The following is a 25,802-nucleotide window of genomic DNA, read 5'->3' as shown; positions in this document are numbered from 1 at the left end:
GGGAGGCTCAATCTGTATATACAGTCAGGTCCATAAATATTGGGACATTGACAGAATTTTCATATTTTGTCCTCTATTCACCACCACAATGGCTTTGAAATTAAACAAACAAGATGTGCTTTAACTGCAGACTTTCAGATTTAATTTGAGGGTAATTACATCCAAATCAGGTGAACGGTGTAGGAATTACAACGGTTTCTATATGTACCTCCCACTTTTTAAGGGGCCAAAAGTAATGGGACAAACTAAACAATCCTAAATCTAACTTTCACTTTTTAATACTTTGTTGCAAATCCTTTGCAGGCAATTACAGCCTGAAGTCTGGAACACATAGACATCACCAGACACTGGGTTTCATCCCTGGTGATGCTCTGCCAGGCCTCTACTGCAAATGTCTTCAGTTCCTGCTTGTTCTTGGGGCATTTTCCCTTCAGTTTTGTCTTCATCAAGTGAAATGCATGCTCAATTGGATTCAGGTCAAGGGATTGACTTGGCCATTGCATAACATTCCACTTTTTAGCCTTAAAAAACTCTTTGGTTGCTTTTGCAGTATGCTTCGGGTCATTGTCCATCTGCACTGTGAAGCGCCATCCAATGAGTTCTGAAGCATTTGACTGAATATGAGCATATAATATTGCCCAAAACACTTCAGAATTCATTCTGCTGCTTTTGTCAGCAGTCACATCATCAATAAATACAAGGGAACCAGTTCCATTGGCAGCCATACATGCCCACACCATGACGCTACCACCACCATGCTTCACTGATGAGGTGGTATGTTTTGGATCATGAGCAGTTCCTTTCCTTCTCTTCTCTTCCCATCACTCTGGTACAAGTTGATCTTTGTCTCATCTGTCATTAGGATGTTGTTCCAGAACTGTAATGGCTTTTTTAGATGTTGTTTGGCAAACTCTAATCTGGTATTCCTGTTTTTGTGGCTCACCAATGGTTTGCATCTTGTGGTGAACCCTCTATATTCACTCTTGTGAAGTCTTCTCTTGATTGTTGACTTTGACACATATACCTCTACCTCCTGGAGAGTGTTCTTGATTTGGCCAACTGTTGTGAAGGGGTTTTTCTTCACTAGGGAAATAATTCTTTTGTCATCCACCACAGTTGTTTTCCGTGGTCTTCCGGGTCTTTTGATGTTGCTGAGCTCTCCGGTGCGTTCTTTCTTTTTAAGAATGTTCCAAACAGTTGATTTGGCCACACCTAATGTTTTTGCAATCTCTCTGATGGGTTTGTTTTCATTTTTCAGCCTAATGATGGCTTGCTTCACTGATAGTGACAGCTCTTTGGATCTCATATTGAGAGTTGACAGCAACTGATTCCAAATGCAAATGTCACACCTAGAATCAACTCCAGACCTTTTACCTGCTTAATTGATAATGAAATAACGAGGGAATAGCCCACACCTGTCCATGAAATAGCTTTTGAGTTGATAGTCCCATTACTTTTGGCCCCTTAAAAAGTGGGAGGCACATATTGAAACTGTTGTAATTCCTACACCGTTCACCCGATTTGGATGTAATTACCCTCAAATTAAATCTGAAAGTCTGCAGTTAAAGCACATCTTGTTTGTTTCATTTCAAAACCATTGTGGTGGTGAATAGAGGCCAAAATCTGAAAATTCTGTCAATGTCCCAATATTTATGGACCTGACTGTATATATACACACACACACTGTATATGTATACACATCCATAGGACGGTATGGATGGGTGTCCAGTTGGTACCATCGCCCAGGGCGCAGGTCCCTGGAAGTGGCACCATCACTGCCCCACTGCTCGTGTATATGGCTAGCAGGGTGCTTGGAACAGTAGTGCTGCTGCAGTGCTGCTTGGAGTGTCCAAAGTGTGCGGGAAGCTGTACGTGTGTTGGGAGCAGAGCCGGCACAGGGCATCGGGAGCACTGCTCCGGCACTGTATATACATACACATACACACAGGTCACGCACTAAGAAGCCAGTGAGGCTTCTTATATATAAACTTACAGAGGGTAGTTGTTTCCTATTTTTCCAAAGTTTTTCTAATAAACAATCTCTGCCAATGAAAGGTTGCTAAGGCATTGTGGTTGGTATTCCAGGGGTGAGAGTTCTATCAGTATGAACTGGAGGGCTGTCCTTAATAAATGGGGTTTGCCTCAAGTGGGGCAACTCCTTTAATATTTTTAGTGGCAAAAAAACTTGGTTTTCTTGGGGAAAACCAGAGAACACAGGAACATTATATTACTGTAAATTTACTGCTGGTCTAAAGACAGATATTTGTTGATGGAACTTAGGTTAGAGATGTTAAACGTATACAAATTGTCTTTACCTCTAGTATATGCGTACAGTGTTATTTCGCTTGAAAAGAAGGAGACACAAATATGAATGGTGTTCTTATGACATAAATTGTAAAGCCTAGCTTATTTTTGCCACATCATTTAAATGTGGCCTTGTTTAACATCCTAATTCCCAAGAAACCTATAATACTGTACTGTTCAATGAAGAAAAAAAATATGTTATTATGCTATATAACTCAAGGCTATGAAATGTGATAAAATGTTGGCATAAAATCAGTCTTTGAAATTTCATGGAGACCTACAAGGCAAAAGTATATTATAAATCTGGACAAGTTTAAAAAGTGTTACAATACATAATACAAGCCTCCACTTGCTGTGTTTCTTAGGGTGGCTTGCAGCAAATAAAGTGATATATTGCTGCCATATAGCTGAATTCAGCAGGAAAGGATCTCAAGGCTCATTCAAAAGGTCATCCTCATGCAGGAATAATCACTCTGAATGTATTTTATGTATATTATTTAAAAAGATATAAGACCTGCTTAGACGCAACTAAATGCAATAAGTGTGTCATTTGTACTGATGCAGTGGGGCTCTTGGTGGCAGGCAATCCATAATGTTGCTGACTGGGGAGAGGCTTACATGTAAACTCTAATCTTCAGATTCTTAATGGTGAGGTCATTTCCTTAATCATTAATATCCGTTATTTATTTGGTGCCACAAATTCTGCAGTCCAGAACAGTGGGTATATAGCGATTAGTGCCAAGACAGAGGAACAACATGGAAAATGCAAAGCAAACCAAGACAACATACAGAACATTTGAGAAGCATAAAAAATAAGTAGCAAGAACTTAATCATACCAATGTAAATAAGGCATAATACAGTAGGGAAGTTATATAACAAACAAGTGTCATACAGAATATTATGCCAGAGGTGTAATACTGTACAAGCAGGCACAGGTGTACCAGCTGGGAGCGGGCACTAAGAAAGGAGACAAGGCACAGCGTGTAAAAGCTTAGAGATCTGTAGATATAGCTCCGCCATGCTGAGACATGTAGTTTCACAACACCATGACTGGTGAAGCCACTGCAGTTCTAAAGGAGCATGCTATAGTTTTACTTTTCAACCTATATTAGCAACTGTCTCTGGATAACCTACAACATCTCTGGAATGCAGTTCTCTAACTTTCGTATAGGGAACCTCTCTCTGATCTGCCCTAGTTGTGTTCCATATCTTTTCCAGCCATGCAACTGGGCTCTTCACTTTTATGCCATCATGCAGCAAATCTGAAAGTGTTGGATAAACCTGGTAAATTTAGAAAACATGGTGGGGTATAGGCTGGCATATGTTTTCACATTGTCTGTGGTAAAAACAGAAACAAACACATATATTCACTTTTGAAGCCTTTAGTGTTCTAAAAGCACTTCCATACCTTGCATATGTCCTGTTGGCTGTTCGGCTGTACTGTCACTATTGACAGAAATACCACTGTCACTGTGTAGCTTCTCCCCCTCAGGAGATGGGGTCTGGTTTACAGGATGACTGTTACCCCCTTGTTTGTTCTGTTTACAGCTGTTCCACCTATGGAGACATGAGGCATGAGGAAACAGTCACATATTTTCTATAATTTACAAAGTCCCTTACATTTTCACAGTTTATTCCTATAAATTATGCAATTCTAGAATATATTTTATATACAATTTTATATCAGAAATTATATTGTTAAGACCATTTTTTTAAAGTGTCTTCAATGTTAAAAAAAAAGGTCTATTTTATTGTTTGTTACTCTTCTTTTAAACTAGTAATTTCCTTGCTTACTCTCCTGGTATGTCTGTGATAATCCCAGATTTCAGGGAGTTCTCCCACTCACATACAGTAGACCAGCCTTCTGGATCCTGCCCATCACCCAAATAAAATGGGTGATACAAGGGTCCAATGCCACAAATTGTGGCATTACACAGCTCTCCCTCTTCTATTATAGTAAGAATGGTTCATTATTAATTGACAGGCTACATTCCCATGAATATTGTTTCGGCCAATATTGTTTTGAGTGTGAACATAATGGAAAAAGCATCCTTTAAGAATATAGGCTTTTGAATCACATACCAACAAAACAACTATAGGGGCCCATTTCCTGTACATGCATATTTAAAAGCAAACAAAATTTAGACATATTTGGTTAAGAATGAGAGGAACTAAGGAGCCTTCCAAGCTGTACTACCCAGTAGCAATATGCAAATAAGACACACTAAAATGGGAATGGAATTCTGGGTAATGATAATGATATGACATATATCCCCTTGGAGCCAAAGGTTCCACCAACTGGGTTTGTACAGTATGGCAAAGGTTTGTACTGACACAGAACATCTATTGACCTGACTCTACTTGTCCCTTTGGAGTAGATAATTTATATTTAGGGTAAACTCATGTTGCTGGCCTTTCTACGCTCTTCTTTTATTTTTAATTACCAAAAACCTCCACACTGTCTGTGAACTGCCTCATTATTAATCAGACTGCTATTATAATAAAACAAAAGCTACACTATGCGCACATCACATTTCCACCATTTATATCAGCTCTGTCTGAGCTGCCCCCAGTCATCTATGCACTTAACCATCCATTGTCAATGGGAATATATGATATGAGTGGTGATAATGCAGATTTCATTTCTGTAAATGGCTGAGGGCAATCTGGGCAGTGCTGATAAAATCTATTTATCATAAATGATCAGCACCGCCCATGCTTAATATCTGGTGTGATGGCTTGGCAAATCTGATTTTGTAAATGGAAGACTGGGCAGGATAAATATATAATAATACTTATGCATTATTAAATAAGCCCAGTGCCACCCAATTTGTGACTGTCTACCTTAGCTTTGTCAGAGTCAGTGACAGCCAGTGGCAGTGGGTGGCACTCAGGACTGAGAGACCAGCCAGGATGCTGCTCACTCATCCAAGTGTGGTCTGGACGGTACAGTAGAATTAAGGTTACACAGCTCCCTTCATACCCACCAAACTCCAGCACAAACTAAGCCTTCCAGCCGCTGGTGCATAACATTGTTATGCTTGTTGTTTGCATATTGGCCAACGTCATTGACAGGCGCTGCATGGAAGCAGTATAGGTCATTGTGTTCTGCCCATTCTTTAGCAACAGGCAGCACATTAACAGAAGTTGATCTGACATCCCAATAATGTCCTCAGAGCAGATGTGCCCTATTTGTACCTGATACACCCTCCCTGGAGAGCTCACCGTTTGAAGACTATAAACGCTACCAGTCCAGCAATAACAGCCGCCAAAATAGAGCAGTAGACAGGGATGAGGTTCTCAGCTGCCCCCCGTGGATGTATAGGCTCAGAAGGAGTGCTGCTCAACTCCGGATCCGTCACTGTGCTGTCCTGAATGGTGGTGTCTGGGCCGAAAGGAGTCACTGATGCAAAACGTGGATTTGGGTCTAAGAAGACAAAAGGAAAAAAAAACATGTTTTATTTATGCTTCACTTACAATATCTCTGCATGTACCCATTTTTGTTTTACATTGCCTTGAGCAAAGCATAGGATTGGCTGCCAACCCTTGAAAATATTTTTAGTGACTAAATCTGTTTGTACCCTCTTTTGATGTTCTGCCTAAAGCAAGAGAAGTGTTGGCTTCAAACTTGTGAATATATTTTAGTGCAAATTTTAGACATATTCTTTCACATAGAGCTGCATATAACACATATACAGGTCTATTTATATTAGGGCAGTGCTTCCCAAAGTTATTTGAATCATGGCTCCATAGAGTACCAGCATATTTTCCAAGGCATTGGTCAACAGTTTCTTATTGAGAAATTCTGTACAAATTATTCAATTGAGTGAATTGTGCATATCTATATAATAATCAAGAAATTGTGTCTGTCTGTCTGTCTGTTTGTCCTGTATGCACGGCTAGAGTTTTGGATCTAGCTCCACCAAATTTGGCATGGTGGTGTAGTTTGACCAGGATTAGGTTTTTGCCTAGGCTTGAACTTCGTCAGGGCCACACACTGTGACACAATCCCTAAAAATGTGGACACTCTTAAATTACACTGGTTCCGGGGCTGGCTCCAGTAGAATTTGGAAGTCTGCCAAAAACCTGTGAGAAAGTTACAAAATTATCATTATAAACTCGGTTTGAGTAAACTTGATGACTCATGAAAGTTTATATTAAATCCAGAGCCTCTGTGTTTGCATGCAAGGGCGTAACTAGATCTTTGTGGGCCACATAGCAAGATCTTAAAAGGGCCCCCCCAGAGGTAAAAAAATAAACATTTGCCCCCACATAGAGCCCATTCATGTTATGACACACAGACCCCATTCAGGTTATGCCACACAGAGCCCATTCAGGTTATGCCACACAGTAGCACCCCTTATACACCCCTTATACACCCCTTTACATTATGCCATGCAGTAGTAGTGCCCCTTATACATTATGCCACACAGTAATGCCCCTTACATTAACCAGTAATGCCCCTTACACACCATACCACACAGTAGTGCCTTTTACAGATTATGCCACATAGTAGTAGTGCCCCATATAACACATTATAGTGCACTTTACACATTATGCCTCTTCAGCAACTCACTTCCCTATGTCCCTCGAGCAGCCTCTCGTCTTCCCCTGTGTGCCATCAGCAGCCAGCAGGTATGGATTTGGGGCCAGGCCACCAGCCAATTCCAGCTGGCATCCCAGTAGGCAGCAAGAGACATGGACAGACAGTGATGGCACTGGTCCACGAACTCCGATTGCCTTGCAGCCGGCGGCACTGTCTCTCCATGACTGCCTGCCAGTGTGCCAGCTGAGTACAGCACCAAATCAACATTGCTGACAATGGAGCCCCCCTCGATGGACCTCACTGGACCGGCCCACCTAGTGTACATGACTGAGTCCAGAGGGAGCGGTGGGTCACATAGGCAGCTCGGGCACCATAGCAGCCACACTCCTCGCACCCATGGTAGTTATGCCACTGCATGCATGTTAGAAAACAGTGGGGTCCTTTTCAGGATCAATGGAATGGGGTTATAAGCAAGGACAATATAAACAAATAAAGGCTGTAGGTCAGTGGCGTAACTAGGTATTTGGAGCCCCCCTCACTATGTGCGCGCACTGAAGGTGTGGGCGTGGTCACTGAAAAATGGGGACGTGTTAACATGACACACCACCGTTTCTCGTCACTCTGGGACCAATCCATTCCATTCCATATGCACCTTAATGCCCCCCAGTAGTAGTGCCCCTTATGCAATTCCCCCTGTAGCAGTGCCCCTTATGCAGTGCCCCAGTAGTAGTGCCCCTTATGCAGTGCCCCAGTAGTATGCTATTCCCCCTGTTGTAGTGCAGTGCCCCTTATGCAGTGATCCCAGTAGTGCCCATTATACACTGCCCCAGTAGTGCCCCTTATACACTGCCTCCAGTAGTGCCCCTTATACAAGGCCCTCAATAGTGCCCATTATACAGTGCCCCCAGTAGTGCCCCTTATAGAATTGCCTCCAGTAGTGCCCATTATACAGTGCCCCCAGTAGTGCCTCTTATACAGTGCCCCCAGTAGTGCCCCTTATGCAGTGCCCCCTGTAGTAATGCCCCTTATGCAGTGCCCCCAGTAGTGCCCCTTATACAGTGCCCCCAGTAGTGTCACTTATACAGTACCCCAAGTAGTGCCCCCAGTAGTACCCCTTATGCAGTGCCTCAGTAGAGCTCCTTATACAGTGCCCCCAGTAGTGCCCCTAATGCAGTGCCCCTTATACAGTGCCTCCAGTAGTGCCCTTTCTGAGTGCCCCCAGTAGTAACGTTGGCTATCCCAGGATGTATATATGTGTGTGTGTGTGTATGTGCACGTGCACGTCATCCTTGCATTCAGTTATGTGGTGGTGGACATGGTTGCACTGTTTTTCCACATATTTTTTGATTGGCAGCCACCAGCACTGGTTTTGCCTATCACATGGACCATAAATAATTTGATTTGTTATGGACCACCAGCACGTGGCACCCCAGCAAGTGCCCTGCATTGGCCCAGGGTGCCATGGCTACCAGTTTGAGAACCACTGCCTTGGGGCATCTCTTGCCTTTGCCATATATTAAGGGTGTTTTAGCCTACAGCAAACCTACTATTGCTCGTGAGACCGGCTAGAGCAGTGGTCGGGGAACAGGAGTAAGTTATCCCACATGGGGAAAAAAAAAAAAAATGTGGGTAATGGACGGAGAGCCGGGCATGCATATGAATCATTCTATAATATAGAATGATTCACATGCATGCCCGGCTGTGCCGCAGGGAGGCTCTCAGCCGGATGCTCGCTGAGATGTTATTACCAGCGGGTGCCCGGCTTCTTCTCTGCAGCGCCGCGTTAGTCGGAGTCTGCAGCGCCGCGTTAGTAGGGGCACTACTACAGGGGTATTATATGGGGGCACTACTACAGGGGCATAACTATGGGGACACTACTACAGGGGCATACTATGGGGGCACTACTACAGGGGCATAACTATGGGGACACCACTACAGGGGCATAACTATGAGGGCACTACTACAAGGGCATTATATGGTGGCACTACTACAGGGGCACTACTACAGGGGCATAACTATGGGGTCACTACTACAGGGGCATTATATGGTTGCACTACTACAGGGGCATTACTATGGGGGCACTACTACAGGGGCATTATATGGGGTCACTACTACAGGGGCATAACTATAGGGGCACTACTACAGGGGTATTATATGGGGGCACTACTACAGGGGCAAAACTATGGGGGTACTACTACAGGGGCATAACTATGGGGGCACTACTACAGGGGCATAACTATGGGGTCACTACTACAGGGGCATTATATGGGGTCACTACTACAGGGGCATAACTATAGGGGCACTACTACAGGGGTATTATATGGGGGCACTACTACAAGGGCATAACTATGGGGGCACTACTACAGGGGCATAACTATGGGGGCACTACTACAGGGGCATAACTATGGGGGCACAACTACAGGGGCATAACTATGGGGGCACTACTACAAGGGCATTATATGGTGGCACTACTACAGGGGAACTACTACAGGGGCATAACTATGGGGTCACTACTACAGGGGCATTATATGGTTGCACTACTACAGGGGCATTACTATGGGGGCACTACTACAGGGGCATTATATGGGGTCACTACTACAGGGGCATAACTATAGGGGCACTACTACAGGGGTATTATATGGGGGCACTACTACAGGGGTATAACTATGGGGGCACTACTACAGGGGCATAACTATGGGGTCACTACTACAGGGGCATTATATGGGGTCACTACTACAGGGGCATAACTATAGGGGCACTACTACAGGGGTATTATATGGGGGCACTACTACAGGGGCATAACTATGGGGGCACTACTACAGGGGCATAACTATGGGGGCACTACTATAGGGGCTTTATATGGGGGCACTACTACAGGGGCATAACTATGGAGGCACTACTACAGGGGCATTATATGGGGGCACTACTACAGGGGCATAACTATGGGGGCACTACTACTGGGGCATTATATGGGGGTACTACTATACGATTTCCTTCCTTTCAAATCAAGGGGGTAACGTTGGCATATCTAAATATATTTTGGGGTAAAGGGTAAAAGAGTTTCCTGACCCCTGGGCTAGACTTAAGCATTGCTGCCTCCTGCTGGCTTTTTACATCAGAGAGTCTAATTATCAAATATACAGTAAGAGCGGTACAGTACAAGATTGCTAACAAAAAAGTATATATATATATATATATATATATATATATATAGTGACAGGGTCAGTATAATTCCACATGAAGTAAATGTGGAATATCCAGATCTCCCAGGTTTGGCAGAGCAAAGGCATTAGGAATGTGTAATGTCCAGTTCAGGTGTTGCCTCAATCAGAATCTGGAAAGGCAGCTGATTACAGACACCTGTGTGAGGCTGGTTTAAGAACTTCAGAGACACTGGGGAAACTGAGCCTGACGGTGAGATAGTCGCCCAGCTTATAGGCCTGGGGGTGATTAGTGTTAGGGATTCTGGACCTGCGAGTCCACTGAAGAAAATATTGCTGTTTGAAAGACTTTGTGTAACATCTTGCCTGTGAAACTGCCATATCCTGTATACCTGACTGTGGTGAGCAATAAAGCTACTGATGGATTTTACCTGGTCTATGTGATTCTTGTCACAATATATACTGTATATATATATATATATATAAATATATATATGTATATAAAAAGATAAAGGGGGCGCACCATCGTGCATCAAAACATTTTATTACAAGCAATCATACAACAAAGATATTCAAAGCGTGTACCAACGTTTGGCGGTTAGACCACCACAAGTAAAAAAAACATGGGGTTGATTACCAAAAGCAAGTGGCTACTTCCACATAAGGTCGTCTCAGCATCAGCATCAAGCCAAGCCCTCTGAGTCGAGCGCATGTGGAAGGGATGCGCCCCCTTTATCTTATTCGGTTCTAGATTTTATCTACTCGAGCGGTGGATTCGGTTGCCGCTGGTCTTTGAGCTCATGTGACCTAAGTGCAAGTGGACAAAGCTGTGGAAAGTATCAAAGTAACCTGGGACTTGTTGTTCCACAAAAAAAGACTGGTGTAAGCTGGACTGAATAGCGCACTAACTTACTTTGCTTGTGTGTATATATATATATATATATATATATATATATACAGAGAGAGAGAGAAAGAGAGAGAGATTGAACACAGGGGTGCACTCACCAGTCTTCAAAAATATATAGTTTAATCCATCTTCTTAAATACGTACATACAATGTAGCATTATGAATGCCAAGTAAATATGAGTATAATGTAGTTTATTAACCTGGCAGACACAAAGCTCCAGTGTAAAACAACTACCACTCCTTGGGATTTTAACCATTGAGTTGTTTTACACTGGAGCATTGTGTCTGCCAGGTTAATAAACAACATTATACTCATATTTACTTGTCATTCATAATTATCCATTTCTTTACAATATTTACTTTACATATATGATCTAGGTAAATCACTGGCCCCATCCACGGAATCATAGATGAGCGTTTAGTACATAACTACTATATAAAGCACTATACAGAATATCTTAATTAACAAAGGACATGCACAGGCAAGTGTACCAGAAGCTTTCACTAAACCTTCAGAGACTAGATTCTGAGTACAACTATAATAACTAGAACTATACTATACAATACTTACCTGGACTGGGCTATAATTACTTTACTATTCTATCTACAAACCTATCTACAAGCTCTAATGATACATCTATATATAGAGAGAGACACTAATAACAATACCTTAATGCAGAGTCAGTCTACGTTAAAAGATAAAAGCCACCCTGGTGGGTACACACTGGAAAGGCATGTCTGCAGATATATCAGCAGATGATGGTTGTTCATACACACTAAACAACCATCACTGCCTCTGGCCAACCCCCTCCCCGCTGGCCTCTGCAGCAAGTGTACAGGCTGACCGCCCGTAAACACAGCACGATGAGAAGATATATCTGCAGATATATTTGCCATCGTCTGTACTGCATAGCCGATGTGATATGTCTGTGAACAACGTCGTTCAAATACATATCGCCTGTACACACTGGCTGACATGCACACGCTATATTGGCCATTCAATTAAAAGACCGATATGTCGGCCACTATGTACCCAGCATTAGATTCCGATATCCAACAGAAGAAATTCGTCCAGCTTTATTACATAGAACTCTATCTGGAGACAATTAAGTACTTCAAAATGGCCATCTGCTTGCATCTGAGACTAAATAAGCTAAGTGCACAAACAAATACCTACGGTATTAAGTTAGCTTTTCAACAAGTAAGGGTACCAGTACATTTAATGGTATTGTGGAAATCTAGCCGACTGACAAAGTCTTGGGTGGAGGCTCTGTGTAAACATCCGCAGATAGAAGAGATCATTGATTCATTAGATAGCCCCCTGACAATACAGGTAAGGCATGGCTACAAAAACAAACAAAAACTGTTTATGTTTTTGGCTTTACATATTGAGCCTTTATGAAGTTTGCTTTTATCAACTGCTTAATTACTGTGCTGCTTTTGGATAAAAGAAAATACCAGAAGGGAAGCTGGGGGTCCTCATCTAGATTTGTGTTTTTTATTTGGGGGGTGGGAAGGGCAATTTTGAATAGCTGTCTCAGAGACAGAAATGCCTTGTCTCAGCTGTGAATAACCGCACGCACAGACAACAGTTTTTTCCAGCCGCTTTTAAGATACATGCCAAAAGTGCAATGGAATGCGCTGCTAGCGTGTATGAAGTGCAGGAATAGTCTATGTAGAAATATTTAACTTAATATACCATACATACTGGGGAAGTCTTTCACTGAGTGCAGTGTGTAGCTAAAACAGCTGTGGCTTCATAGTGTAGATAGAAATCAATACTGTAGAAGTCTTAGGGGTATATTTACTAAAGTGCGGGTTTTTAGAAGTGGAGATGTTGCCCATAGCAACCAATCTGATTCTTCTTAACATTTACCTACCACCTTCTAGAAGATATTAGCCAGAAGCTGATTGGTTGCTATGGGGAATATTTCCACTTCTAAAACCCTGCACTTTAGTAACTATACCCCTTACAGCATACCAACATTTATTTTATGTGACACTTTGCTCTTAAGAAAGTGAATGTAGGCACATCACACACGGCACTGTTGCCATAGGACGCAACAACCTCCAAAGTGACAGCTTTATTGAATTTGTAGTTTCAAAAAAATAATTCAATAATCATTATAAAGTCCAGAGATAATAGAACATATAGAGAAAGTTTCAGGGACATATGAATCTGATTTTGTCCAGACTAATGCTTTTTCAGAAACTACTCAAACAGAAAGAGATACACCTATGTTAATAGCAAAATATTGTCAGATCTGTCCCAAGCTAACTCAATTTTAACAGTGGCATAGCTGTGATGTCTTACATTTGGAAGCCAATGAAAGTTGTTTCTGAAAAGAAGCTCATCTAGATGAGCATTTAAAGATTGCAGGAAAATACGTTTGTGAAGGGAATGCATAATCAGAACTGGAACAGGGGAACACAGAACATGGCCGTACTGGGGACATGAAAAAATATATATATGTTCTCCAGACTAATACAGAAATAAACTACACATTTACAAAGCGTATGCGGGCGATCACTCTGCAAAAGACTCCGCCTGCAGAGTATTCTGAGTAAAGATGTGTAGGACAGAGATGGTCCTGTTGTGGTATAGGATGCCCACAGGCTCTTTCCTGTCTCAGTTGTGTCACACAATAAGGTCACTGTGAGTAATTAGAACAATGAGTCACAGACAGAAGACCCAGAGCTTTAACTTGATCTTTTAGCATAGATATTCTGCCATTATGAGTATACATGAGTGTGACGACTTCGATTTTACACATCTGTACAAGATACTAAGCATGCATGTTTGTAGACTGTATGCTTCATTTACTGTATGTCTGTATGAAGTAGCTTTTCTATATATAGGTGTATGTGATTAATTTGAGCAGAAAATGAATATTAATATCTGTATATATTTCCTGCCACTATTGCACTACAGAATATTTCCATACTTCCCAATCATCCCCTTCTCAGCGGAAATCTCCCAATTCGAGGAACCTGTCTCAGTCTCACTGTCCCACGAATGGGATGTTAATTCTGATTTGCAGGAGCGCAGAAGTTATTCCAGCGTTGCAGGCACTAGTGGCAGGTAACTCCAGTCCATGCAGCAATAAAATAGTTCTTCTTTTAGCTTTTAGGAATAATTATATGTATGTTTATTTTAATGTGAATAGATTGTATTAATTAAACAATCAAGGATGCCAGAAGACATTAGAATTTTGGTCTGACTGCAGTGCTCTATAATTATTATTAGAGATGTGCATGGACTCCCGTGTTTTGCTTTTGGTTTTAATTCATCATCAGGTTTTGGTTTTGGCAAAGTGTTTTGTTTTAGATTCAGTTTTGGTTCGGGTTTGGATCCCTTAAAAATCGATAAAAACAGCTAAAATCATGTCATTTGGACCGGTTTACGTGCAATCCAAAACCTGAGTTCAATTTTTAAATCCGAGTTCCAAAATGACAGCAGATCTGAAATGGGACTGTTCCACTCAGAACCCCTAAGTGATTCCGAACTGGGACTTGACTTTGAGCCCCTAAGTTCGGGTGTGTTCGTATTTGAGGAAAACCAAACCGCAAATCTCTAATTACTATTATTAATAATTTTTATTATTATTATTTTTAAATAACTTGCCCCTTAATCTTTAGCTGCTTAAATCAGTGATTTTTCTTTTCCAAATAACCACATATGATATTCAAGATATTAATTTAATTTGAGGGATACATTTCCATTGTCCAGGGCCTCTATCAGATAATTTTGATTGTGTTTCACCTTAATATAGTTTAAAAACAAGAAAGGGTAGGACTGTATAATGCAGCAGCTCTTCCTAAGGAAACAGGATATATGTCTACTGAAGGAGACCATCTATTATATAGATGTCTTATGTTCAAATAGAGATTGGGCATTGGGTTTTGTGCTTTGGATAAATGTGCAATGTTACAGATGACTGAGTTACTGTAGGTAGTGTTCTCAGAGTGATACTGGTGACAGTGTAAACCCTAATTGCACATCTCTGGTTAAAGACATAGGGGCCTATTCATCAACACTAAATTAACGTTTTTAAGGACATTTTCCTTAAATAACGTTGTTTTAGTATTCATGAAGCCACTTAGCACAGGAGATATCACTGATATCTCCTTGCTAAGTCCCCCTGCGTTAATTTCCACACGTCAATTATGGTATTCATCAAATTCTGAAAATTATGAATTTTCAGGATTTGATGTAGTTACTATTCGCCACTGTGAGGTGGCGAATAGCAGGTGAAACTTACCTGCTTCCAGCTGGACAGGTCCCTCAGCATCTTCCTCCGGCAGTCTGGTGCGTCCTCTGGCTCCGGAGGCTGGTTGGACACTGTGTTCTCCCAGCAGAACACAATAAAGATTAGAAAAAAAAAACACTTTTTTTTTTTCTAATCTGTACTGTGGTCTGCTGGGAGACCATGTGACAAACCAGCAGGACGGAGCCGGAGGCTGCTGCGTGGACAGGTAAGTGCTGAAGGGGGGGGAGGTGAGTGGGGGGAGGGGGTGCAGGTAAGCGGAGGGGGGGACACAAACTTACCGTATGTGTAGGCAGTGCTGCGCATGCGCTGGCTTAATGAATTTAACAGCGCATGCGCAGCACTGTTTCCAGCTGCGGTAAGGTAGTGCAGACAACGCAAAAATGACATCTTTTCGGAATAGATAGTTATAGGGAGGAGGAATGATGAATTCCTCTGGTAATTAGGTAGAACTCCATGCACGTTCTAAACCCAATTACCTCCAGGGAAAGTTTAGTAATGATGAATATGCCCCAAAATTATTGTATGGCTTCTTTAAATCAGTTACTCAGTTCCCAAAAGTCATATCAAACTCTTGGTAAGTAAAGATGAAAACTTGCAAACTGTAAAAAGAAATCCAAAATATCTTAATAACTTTTTATGAGAAAACTTTCAATTATCAAACTGTAACATTTACTGGTATTACTTTAAAGTAAGCCAACTCCTGTATTAGATGAAAAGAAAAGTAGGTTAAACAAAAAGTAGGACTAATAGTAAATAGGTAGTAGCTAAAGAGCTGGGTCTAAGGAACACCACATAATTTTATAGTGTTCTCCAATATATTATTACCTGATCTGAGCAGAGTATTATGGGTATTACAGTTGGGCAACTAATAGTTTTACAATAAAAAATGCAGTAATATGGGTGATTTTTTTTGTTACATTTTCAGTTATCTCTGCAATTTACCTAGAGAATATCGCTGGAACAGCTCAGCAGTACTCAGCTGACTCGGCATTGCAGATCCAGAGCAGGGCATTGGGTAACAGCACCAGAGCAGGGCTCTATGCCAAACTGTATTACTCCACCCTGCCATGACCCGTGACATCATGCCATGCCAAATGGGCAAGGCTGCCAGCACTAGGAAGTTGAATACTGCCTAATGCTGGGTGCGCACTGGCCAACATATATCTGCACATTGTGCTGTGTATATGTGTAATAGCCCGCTATGCGTAGTATTACGCTGATACTGTGGATTGCGCTGACATGTATATGCATTACACAGGCAGGCTACAACTCCCAGCAGCCTTTGCAGCTGCTGAAGAGGTCAGGAGCACAATGTCACATGAGTGTGTCAGGTGGTAATGCAAGTAACATTTGGAGGTGGTAGTTGATCAGAGGAGAGCTGAGGTAACCTCTAGGGAAGGAGGAGCTGCACTGCTGACAGGATGGCTGACATAATGGCTGGATGTGAGCGCTGCAGTGTGATGGAGACCAGAATTGTGTGAGGTGGAGATTCTGGAGGTACAGACCAGGTAGAGCTGAGATCTAAGACTGGCCACCCCTTCTTGCCAGACAGGCATCCAGTTGTGTCCCTGCAGCATACTGCACATCAAGGCAGACACAGGGAGGTGGCTGTATAACTGGAGGCAGACCCTGTAAAGACACTAATAAGAGTCCTGGCTTCCATAGACTGGCAGCCTGAATGTGGTGCTGAGCTGAAAACAAGGAGTCAGTGAGTATTGCCGAGATAGATAGTGCTGAGCTCCAACTGTGCCTCAGGAGAGGGTTATACCTATACAGAGCAGCACAGACAGTGGCAGCCCTCACTCGCTGTGTTTAATGAAATCTGCATTACCAGAGGACAATCACTAATGTCACCCATACTCACCAGAGCATAATTACAAAGGAGTCCACATAACCCGGGTAGTAGATTTCCCATATATGTGCACCAACGTTTAAAACTGGCCAGGGGATATTCTTTTGATAGAGAGTTATAATTATATTGTGTGGGTACATTGCCTATATCTTATATGTTAACTATTAGTACAGCAAGATAATGTATGGTTGTCAACTTAGTAACTGGAAGTAGTAATTCCTGAGAATTGGTGATGTGATATAAATGTAAAGTATTGCATAATATATTATATTGTACTATATATTGTGATATATATTTAAGTGTTGTTGCTAACTGTGTGCTTAAGGAGACCTACAGTTGTTGAAGAGTTCCAGCTTAGTAAAGTGAACACTGTTTTAGTTATTGTGTCAATTATTGTGTCGTTGTTTGGGAACCACCTGCCTCTCTGCTGTGGCTTGGAAAACTACAAGAAACAGGTACGACTAGAACGGTGAGAAATTACTCATCAATAGATGCTCAAACACACTTTGGGGTATCCCCCATGGGCAGTACACTTGCTACAGAGGCTGGCAATGACTGACATCACAACCGGGCGGGCACATGTAAATTCCCTCCCAGTTCTGACGTCAGGCACGGCATATCTGGCCGACGATTGGTAAGTGAGTATGCACTTACCAATCATCAGATAGGACGGAGGATCGGCAAGCTTTAGGATGCTCCAGGTAGTTCTGCAGGCTGCGCCAAATGCAGATGGCATGGAGCAGCGATGGTGCTGCCCCAGGGCCCTGCTCCCTGGAAGACAGCAGCACTTGCACACCCCTAGTTACGGCCTTGTGGGTTAACTTACTGTTTACTAACTTACTGCTCCGGCATACCAGTTTCTGTGCATATGCATATGTGTGTGAAATTGGCGATAACAAAACAAGAACTGCGGTGGTACAAGTACCTTCACATTATTTGTTAAATTGGATACCTCGTGCAAAGACTTAGGGAAGCTATACTGACAACAGATTAGCGATATTGGCAGTGGTAATCCTTTGGTATATTGGACAAAGTAAAAAAAAAGTCCTATTGCCGGTGAGAACAAAAAAATATTTTAAGCACAATAGGGATTGTAGCTAGAAGTAGCAGATCTTATCTGTCTACAACAATCATGTGCACTTTAGAATATAAGGATATAGTAATTTTAATATGATAAGCATCAGAAAGTAGGGCTGTATTTTGTAGTATATCATCAAATCAAAGACTTTAGCATAGTGCACCATATTTTTTTGGTTAAAGTTTTTTTCCAAAAAAATCAAAGGGCTTTCTCTGTTTGAAGATTAAGCTAGGAGTGCCCCAGGGCTGCCCATTAGGTTATGTTCAGACTAGATATTCTGTGGCGAAAGATAGAAAACAATCAACATATAATTGGTGCCGATCTAATTTTACAAAGGGACCTTAACATTGTTAAGTATGTGCACATTCAAAGTACATTTTCAAATCAGAATCTAAAGGTTAAGCTCTACAGCAATAATTGGATACTTTCATTGCAGTTTCTAATTCCATAGCTGATATAAAATAAAGTAAGGATTGTTGGATTGGAAGATGATTTGATGACTTTCTACAGAAATTCATAGAAACAGAATATGTCAGTAGATTAATCACATGTTCATCTAGTTTGCAGATTTTTATTCCTAAAAAAACTCAGAGTATGGGTAGATGTACTAAGCCTTGGAGAGAGATAAAGTACCAGTCAATCAGCTCCTAACTGTCATTTTTCAAACAGCCTGTAAAGTTACAATTAAGCTGGGTACACACTGGGTTATATACCGTCCGATATATAGATGTGTGCACCCTATATATCTGTGAGCGATATTGCGTCAACTGTGCAGTACAGCCGATGGCCGATATATCTGCAGATATATCAGCAGGGGTGTAATGAGGAATTTGAAAGCCCCATAGCAAAAGTTTGTAAGGGCCTCTATGTACCATTCAATGTTGAAAAATGTATATAACACATGTTACTTTGACAAGGAAGATTGTCCCCCATCAGCTCTGGGCCTCAAAGCAGCTGTACCCCTTGCACCTATGGTAGTTACATCCATATATATCGGTGCATCTGGTGGTGTGTACCGGTGGACTGCCAACGGGACTGGTATGAAATACCACCGGACGCACGTAGGTAAGTATATTCCTATTGACTAACCTAACCCCCCTAACCCACCCTTAGGGGTGCTTAACCTCTCCCCCAAGTGCCTAACCCTAACCCACCCTGTAAGTGCCTAAACCTAACCCCCCCCTTCCTCGCAGCCTAAACCTAAGTCTCCCGTGGGGGTGCCTAACCCTAACCTCCCCCCAGGGGTGCCTAACCCTAACACCCCCTCCCCCTAGCCTAGCCCTAACCCTCCTGGGGGGTGCCTAACCCTAAGCCCCCCTGGGAGCACCTAACCTAATCCTTCCCCCACGGCTGTCGGCGCCTTCGATCGGGATGCCGGGTATCAGGCTCCAGGCGTATGTAAAATGACAGACGTTGGGATTTCGACGCCTGTCATTAGACCATTGCCGGGATTAGACAGTCGGGATGCCTACGGTCGGCATTTAGACTGTCGGCATCGCAACTGCATACCCTGCCAACCGCCTGTACACTTGCTGCAGGGACTGACATCACAATTGGGCAGCCAAATTCAAATGTCCACCCAATTGTGATGTTAGAATGACATGTCAAGCGCCTGATCGGTAAGTGTGTATACTTACCTGCATCAGCCGCTTGGTCGGCGTTATAGCGTGTCGGCCATCAAATTGACTCAATGTGTACCCAGCATTAGAAGCTGATTGATTGGTACTTTATCTTTCCACTTTTATTCTCTCCAAGGATTAGAAAATCTCCCTGATATTTGATCTTTAGTCATACCGTACTTCCCTACTCTACTGGAAAGTATGGGAGATTCCCATATTTCAGGGAGACCACCAAACTCCCAACAGAGTATCCCACCCTCTCAAATCATACTTCACTTAGTTTTTAAGTAGGAGGGGCCTTGATGAGGTGATTTGAGTCCTTGGATTCCACTCCTCACTGCAAGTAAATGCCAAAAAGCCCCACGCATGTCCCTGAAACTTCAGCTCCAGGATATCTGGGAAAGGCGTAGGGGTCTATACAGAAGATAAGCATGCCTTAAGATTTTCTTCAGATGCAGAATTGTGTTATGTCTATCCCAGCATGTTTAGATTCTGCCTGTACCCGCTCTTGAAATCAATGAAGACCATGGGGCTGGTGCAGAGCTGAATGAATGCCCATTTGCGGAAAATTTCAGTACGGACTTTGCAGAGTTGGCTGGAAGTGTAAATAGACCTGTTACCAGTGGTATCTTTTGAACCATGTATAGAGTGGGTGTCAATGTGTACTGATGATAACGGGTATCAAACCAAGCGTACATATAGGGGCATTCCGCTTGCAATAATGTTCACAACTATGCATATGGGTGAAGATATGCGACTAGCTCCATGTATGGAATTACTGCTGACTTCCACTCAGCTCTACATCATACCCATAAGTCATATTGCGCAACTGGTCAGTAGAGGAAAACAGAGACATTAAAAGAAACAGCAATTGCCAAGGACAAAAAACATACTGCTGATGTCCCCTTCTTGTGTTATTTGAAATATGTTTTGGAGAAAAGTAAATGATTAAATAACTATGAGGGGATGTCAAAATCTGATATTAGGCAGTGCTTTCTGGTGATGTTATGCACAGCATGTGCGATTCACTTCCAGATATAAAATCTCTCTATCATTACAATGAGCGATTTTTATTTTCCTGGCCCCTCCAGTACTATATCTTTCTTCAGTATTTCTAATAGTGATTGTTGTGACATGCAATGTTTAAATATGAAGAATCCCAAATAGTTTTAGCTCTTATGTTTTGGCAAAATATAAAAGCCAAGATTTCTTCAGAATTAATGCTTTTTCTGCAACATTTGATTTGAATGTGTGGAGAAACTAGCGGGAATCCTATAATATAGTGAATATTCATTATTACCTGTAATCCTTTTAACTTTTTGAAAACTTTTTGAAATAGTCTTTTGGTCTAAAAAAGGTTAAGTGATTCTTACAAATGTAAATGCCGAATTCACTCCTTTAAATAACTAATCCTAAATACACGTAGTCTTAAAATATCAACTATTAACATGCACATAAATATATCTACATACCTTCCAACATAGGAGGTCTTCAAGGCGGGGTAGTGGCATGGTCCGACTGCTTTATTTTCAGAAATATGCTATTTTCTATGCCCCATGCCCCGGAGATGCCTGCCTCCGCTTTGTGCGGCAGCACATCTCCCAACCCAAACAGCACACTTCCCCGCAATTGAAACTGCAAAAGCAGGACAGTTGAGAGGTGGGTGTATATATATATATATCTATATCTATATATATATATATATATATCACATCTATACAATTCAATGCCAATGGCTGGGGTGTCTCCCACTTTGATCTCTTTCAAGATCCAGATATATAGAAAAAATAAAGGGGCACTCGCCAGGAATTCATCAAAGACAGCAGAAATTGATACCTCACATATTCAGAATGATGCCGACATTTTCGGTCAGAATATGACCTTTATGAGGAAGTATAACCTTTCACTAGGGTCAGTAAAGGTCCGAAATAGCAAGTATTTGCTGGCCCTGGTGAAAGGTTATACTTCTATATTAAAGTCACATGCTGACTGAAAGCGTCGATATCGTTCTGAAACTCATGCTGTCTTTGATGAATTCCTGGTGAGTACCCCTTTATTTTATATATATATATATATATATACACACATACAAACACTGATGTATTTGACTGGTTCAAAGTTTTCAAAATGTTACAATTAGGGAGAGGCGAGCTGTGCATGCAGCCTTCTGTCACTGCAATAGGTTGTACGATGGGCATTTCCCACCATCCCAAAGGAGATGACCACAATTTTTTATTTGGGCTCATTTTGATTTCTGATTTTCATGCAACTATTTTCAACTAATCGATTCTCAATATTATATCACTGACCCCAAGTGTACTTTCTCATGTAAGTTTTCAATGTGTTCTAATATTTTACTTTTCTATAAAATTTATTGTTCAAAAATTATATTTTAAACTACACTTTTAAACGTAATTTTTACCAATTCTTATACTTTGGTTTACTGCCCTTTCTGTTTTCTGCACTAAACATATATTGAATGAGGAAACTTGCTGCTTTTATTTTGCAAGTTGATTGGAAAGCCTTAGTATATGGCTCAGTGACGCTATTGAGTCCCCAATAAGTACCATTAGCATGCATATTGGTTACACCCCAAAATATGGCTTCTTCTATAGTATCTGAAAAATGGGTCCACTTTCAGAAACTGCTCATTTGCAGTAACAACATTGAGTGTCATATGCTCCTCAGACGCAACTGCAGCTTAATTAGTCTAGCTGGGCACTAACTGAATTCTCACATAGTCTAAGATTGGTTTGTAGACTGAACTGCGTGTTATTCAGAGGGGGGCATGCACAGAGATCCGTCTGATTTCAGACTCATCTCTTGCACAAATAATAGGGCTGGTGTAAATCTGTGCTAATTTTGATGACGGCACACAAGGGGTATGTATAGGGGCGGTGCTGACACATAAATGCGACTAACATTGAACACAGAATTTATTTCCGAGAATGCAATGTGACTGCAGATGCAGCTGTATTGCGTACGAATCTGAATCAGACCCTAAGTGCTTCATACATCAGAGAGGTCATTGGTTTGTATATCATTGGAAGGCTTACATCAGGCATGCCTCCAATTTGCATAGGTGAAAAGTAAATTTTTAGCCCTCCATTTTCCACTGACGCTGGATTACAATTCCCAGAATGCTCATGACGTAACATGTTGTTTAACTTTTCTGGGAGCAACGTTCATCAACAACTAAAATGCTTAACTTCCTCTATCTCAGTTCTCTCCATTTATACTCACTGAAGCACACAGTGTCTGATGTCAGTGTACACTCTGTTTCCATGATCTCATCCTCTTCGCAGATAGTGCATGGTAGACAGGGGTCCATGTTGTTGTCCACATTTGAATATGTCCAGTCGGGGCATTTCTCACAGACTGTGTCCTGGTTCATAGAGCAGGAAAGGATCATACCATAACCAATGGGGCAGGTCCTGCATCGAATACACTCCCCACTCTCCTCATTTTTGTAGTATCCATATGCACAAGCACAAACAGCATCATCGGTTTCCACACAGGGTGCGATCATACGTTTGTTACCATCACACTCAGTACACACCTTACAGGATTCTGTGTAACTGGTAGAGTCAGAATAAGTTACACCTGTAAAGGAAGAGAGAAAGACAGTCAGCATTGTGCTATTGAAAATAAATATATGGATAATTTCCTGATGATAACAACATATGTACAAAGAGTCAATCATATACGGAAGTCAATGACACTAGTGACATTAGCTTTTTATGTATGTGAAGGAAAAAATATGCTAGCTCCTATTGTAAACCCTTTCAGATAAGTGCTCTCAGTGTATCCCCACTTTTAAACTGTGGAGGGCAAGAAATGGGCAACATCTTCCAACTGGATTCCAGTTTATTGGCCTTGAGATATTAGCGTGCGAATTGCATCATCATGGTCCAGCCGCACTTATATAACATCACTGTGTATAGGGGAACATGATGCAAATCACGTTGCCATTCCCCTCGCCCTTATCCATTGGACCTCCCTTCAGGAACTCACAAAGGACAGTTCCCAATAGAGTCCCGTGATGTTGACTACACAGTCTTCATGTGGTGGCATGAGCAAGACATGAAGGGACATCCAGATCGTGTGACATCCAGTTCTGGGAGGAATTATTCTTAAATAATACAGTCTGGATGCAAGCCTCACTGTACTGTACAATTGTTAACACTGATGCCATTCATGAGAAAATCAGTTCTCCCATCTCTGACATGTACTTTCTGCTGTAATACTCTGGTATTATGGGCTGGAGTCTAGTGACACTAATCTCTTAGGAAGGTTGGCATTCACATGACAGCCCCTGCAATGCCCATCCTGTACGGAAATATAAATACAGAGAATCCCTAAATCCGGTGAAAACAGCCATTTTCATTGGATTTAAGGATCTTCTCCATTTGATATATTGGACCCTTACAATGATGCCCCCTGATAAAACAAATGAAATACCATTGTTATTTGATGTATAAGTTAAAAAGTATTTACACCAAAAAGTTGTGTGTGTGTTACTAGCCTGAAAACACTTGCTTTTCTTATTAAATAAATTGCCAACTTCATTTGAATGCAAAGATCATGGAGATATATGAATGGCTATACAACCTTAAGAAACAGGAAGCATATATTTTGCTATATAGGGTCTAGTCTAAGTCTGACACATTCCATGTTATCGCATCATCCAGTGATGGAATAAAGAGCTACTTGGCCTTCTCAAGTGGAGAACAGGCAAAGCATAGCTATAGCCGGCTGACTCATGTATGACTCAGAGTAATTATCCTGTACACAAAGGAAGACCAAGCAGTTTACTGAAGACAACAAGCACAAGGCAGAAATACAGTTAATACAATATGTATCAGTTCATTTTTTTCTATAAACATCTCCCAAAAATGTCTCATTTGGACCCAAACCCCCTTATTTCTCTTGTGGTTCTATATCTTTTATAAGGCAAGAAATCAGCACAGCACAAAATGCAGTTTTACGCTGCTGTGCCATCATGTGGCTGCTTTTGTGCCTATTGCACATGTTTTCTATGTTGCTGACTTCTATGGAGGCATTCCACAATAGATAAATATATAGTTGCAACTAAGAGAGTGACAATAAACAAAATGGCAACAAATAGTACTTATACATAATAAGAACACATGACAATTAACTAACAATGTTTCTTCAGATAATTCCTCTATTAGCATGAATTTTAAACAAAAAGGCTTCAAACTAAAAGTAAATGAGATGTATATATTTTTTAACTTTAATGACTGGATAATACATTTTGATATGAAATGAAATGAACTCTTATTTTTATATTTTCTCTTTCTTCACCTTCACATCCTCTGTGTCATACAGCCCACCAGGAACCTCTGCAATCTGGCTGGACCATTATGCAATAGGTACAGTAGCACCTATCCTTGTGTATCAATGCTCATTTCCCTATAGATTGTAAGCTTGCGAGCAGGGCCCTTTTACCTTTGTGTCTGTCTGTCATTACCCAGTATTGTGCTATTACTGTTTGCTCCCAATTGTAAAGTGCAGCGGAATATGCTGCGCTATATAAGTAACTGTTAATACTACTACCTAATCAAGTGCAACATATATATATATATATATATATATATATATATATATACACACATACACACATATAATTATGTATATGGGATATCTGCACATTAATTGCTATGATGAAAAAGAAATGTTCTAAGCTTGAAACATCCCAAAGAGAAAGTATAAAAAATTATTACTATAAACAAGTATTAATATACTACTACTATTACTGAGTTATAATATTCATATTGGATCTTGTTGTACTGTACTTTTATTTTAGCGGTTCTTAATAGTAAACACAGCCTAATTTCTGAAAAAAAAATATCCAAGTATCCATTAGTCTTCATATCCGAAACCATGGAATATTTAGGTTAATACATCTTGCAATAAAATTATTCCCTTTTAAATCATGTCCCAAATTGTAATAAAATGCCATATGATATTGTTAATATACGTTTCCATTTTAATAGAGGAGACAGTTGTCTGCATTGCCATCCTGTGTGGGAACTAGAA

General features: G+C 41.2%; 1 protein-coding gene across 1 annotated transcript in view; it reads right to left on the bottom strand.

Moving 5' to 3' along the window:
• NGFR (nerve growth factor receptor) overlaps positions 1 to 25,802 on the bottom strand; it is a 96,132-nt gene that overhangs the window by 10,936 nt on the left and 59,394 nt on the right. The window contains exons 3-5 of the mRNA XM_088443579.1: positions 22,983 to 23,342; positions 5,531 to 5,732; positions 3,714 to 3,862 (exon numbers count right to left, since the gene is read on the bottom strand). Of these exons, the coding sequence (XP_088299705.1) occupies positions 3,714 to 3,862; positions 5,531 to 5,732; positions 22,983 to 23,342 (711 nt within the window). The remainder of the gene's footprint in view (positions 1 to 3,713; positions 3,863 to 5,530; positions 5,733 to 22,982; positions 23,343 to 25,802) is intronic.

Source organism: Taudactylus pleione, unplaced genomic scaffold (genome assembly GCF_031769625.1).
Source record: "Taudactylus pleione unplaced genomic scaffold, aTauple2 ptg000331l, whole genome shotgun sequence".
Taxonomy (NCBI): Eukaryota; Metazoa; Chordata; class Amphibia; order Anura; family Myobatrachidae; genus Taudactylus; species Taudactylus pleione.
The sequence above is the reverse complement of the archived record's forward strand: the minus strand, read 5'-3'. Positions and strand labels throughout refer to the sequence as shown.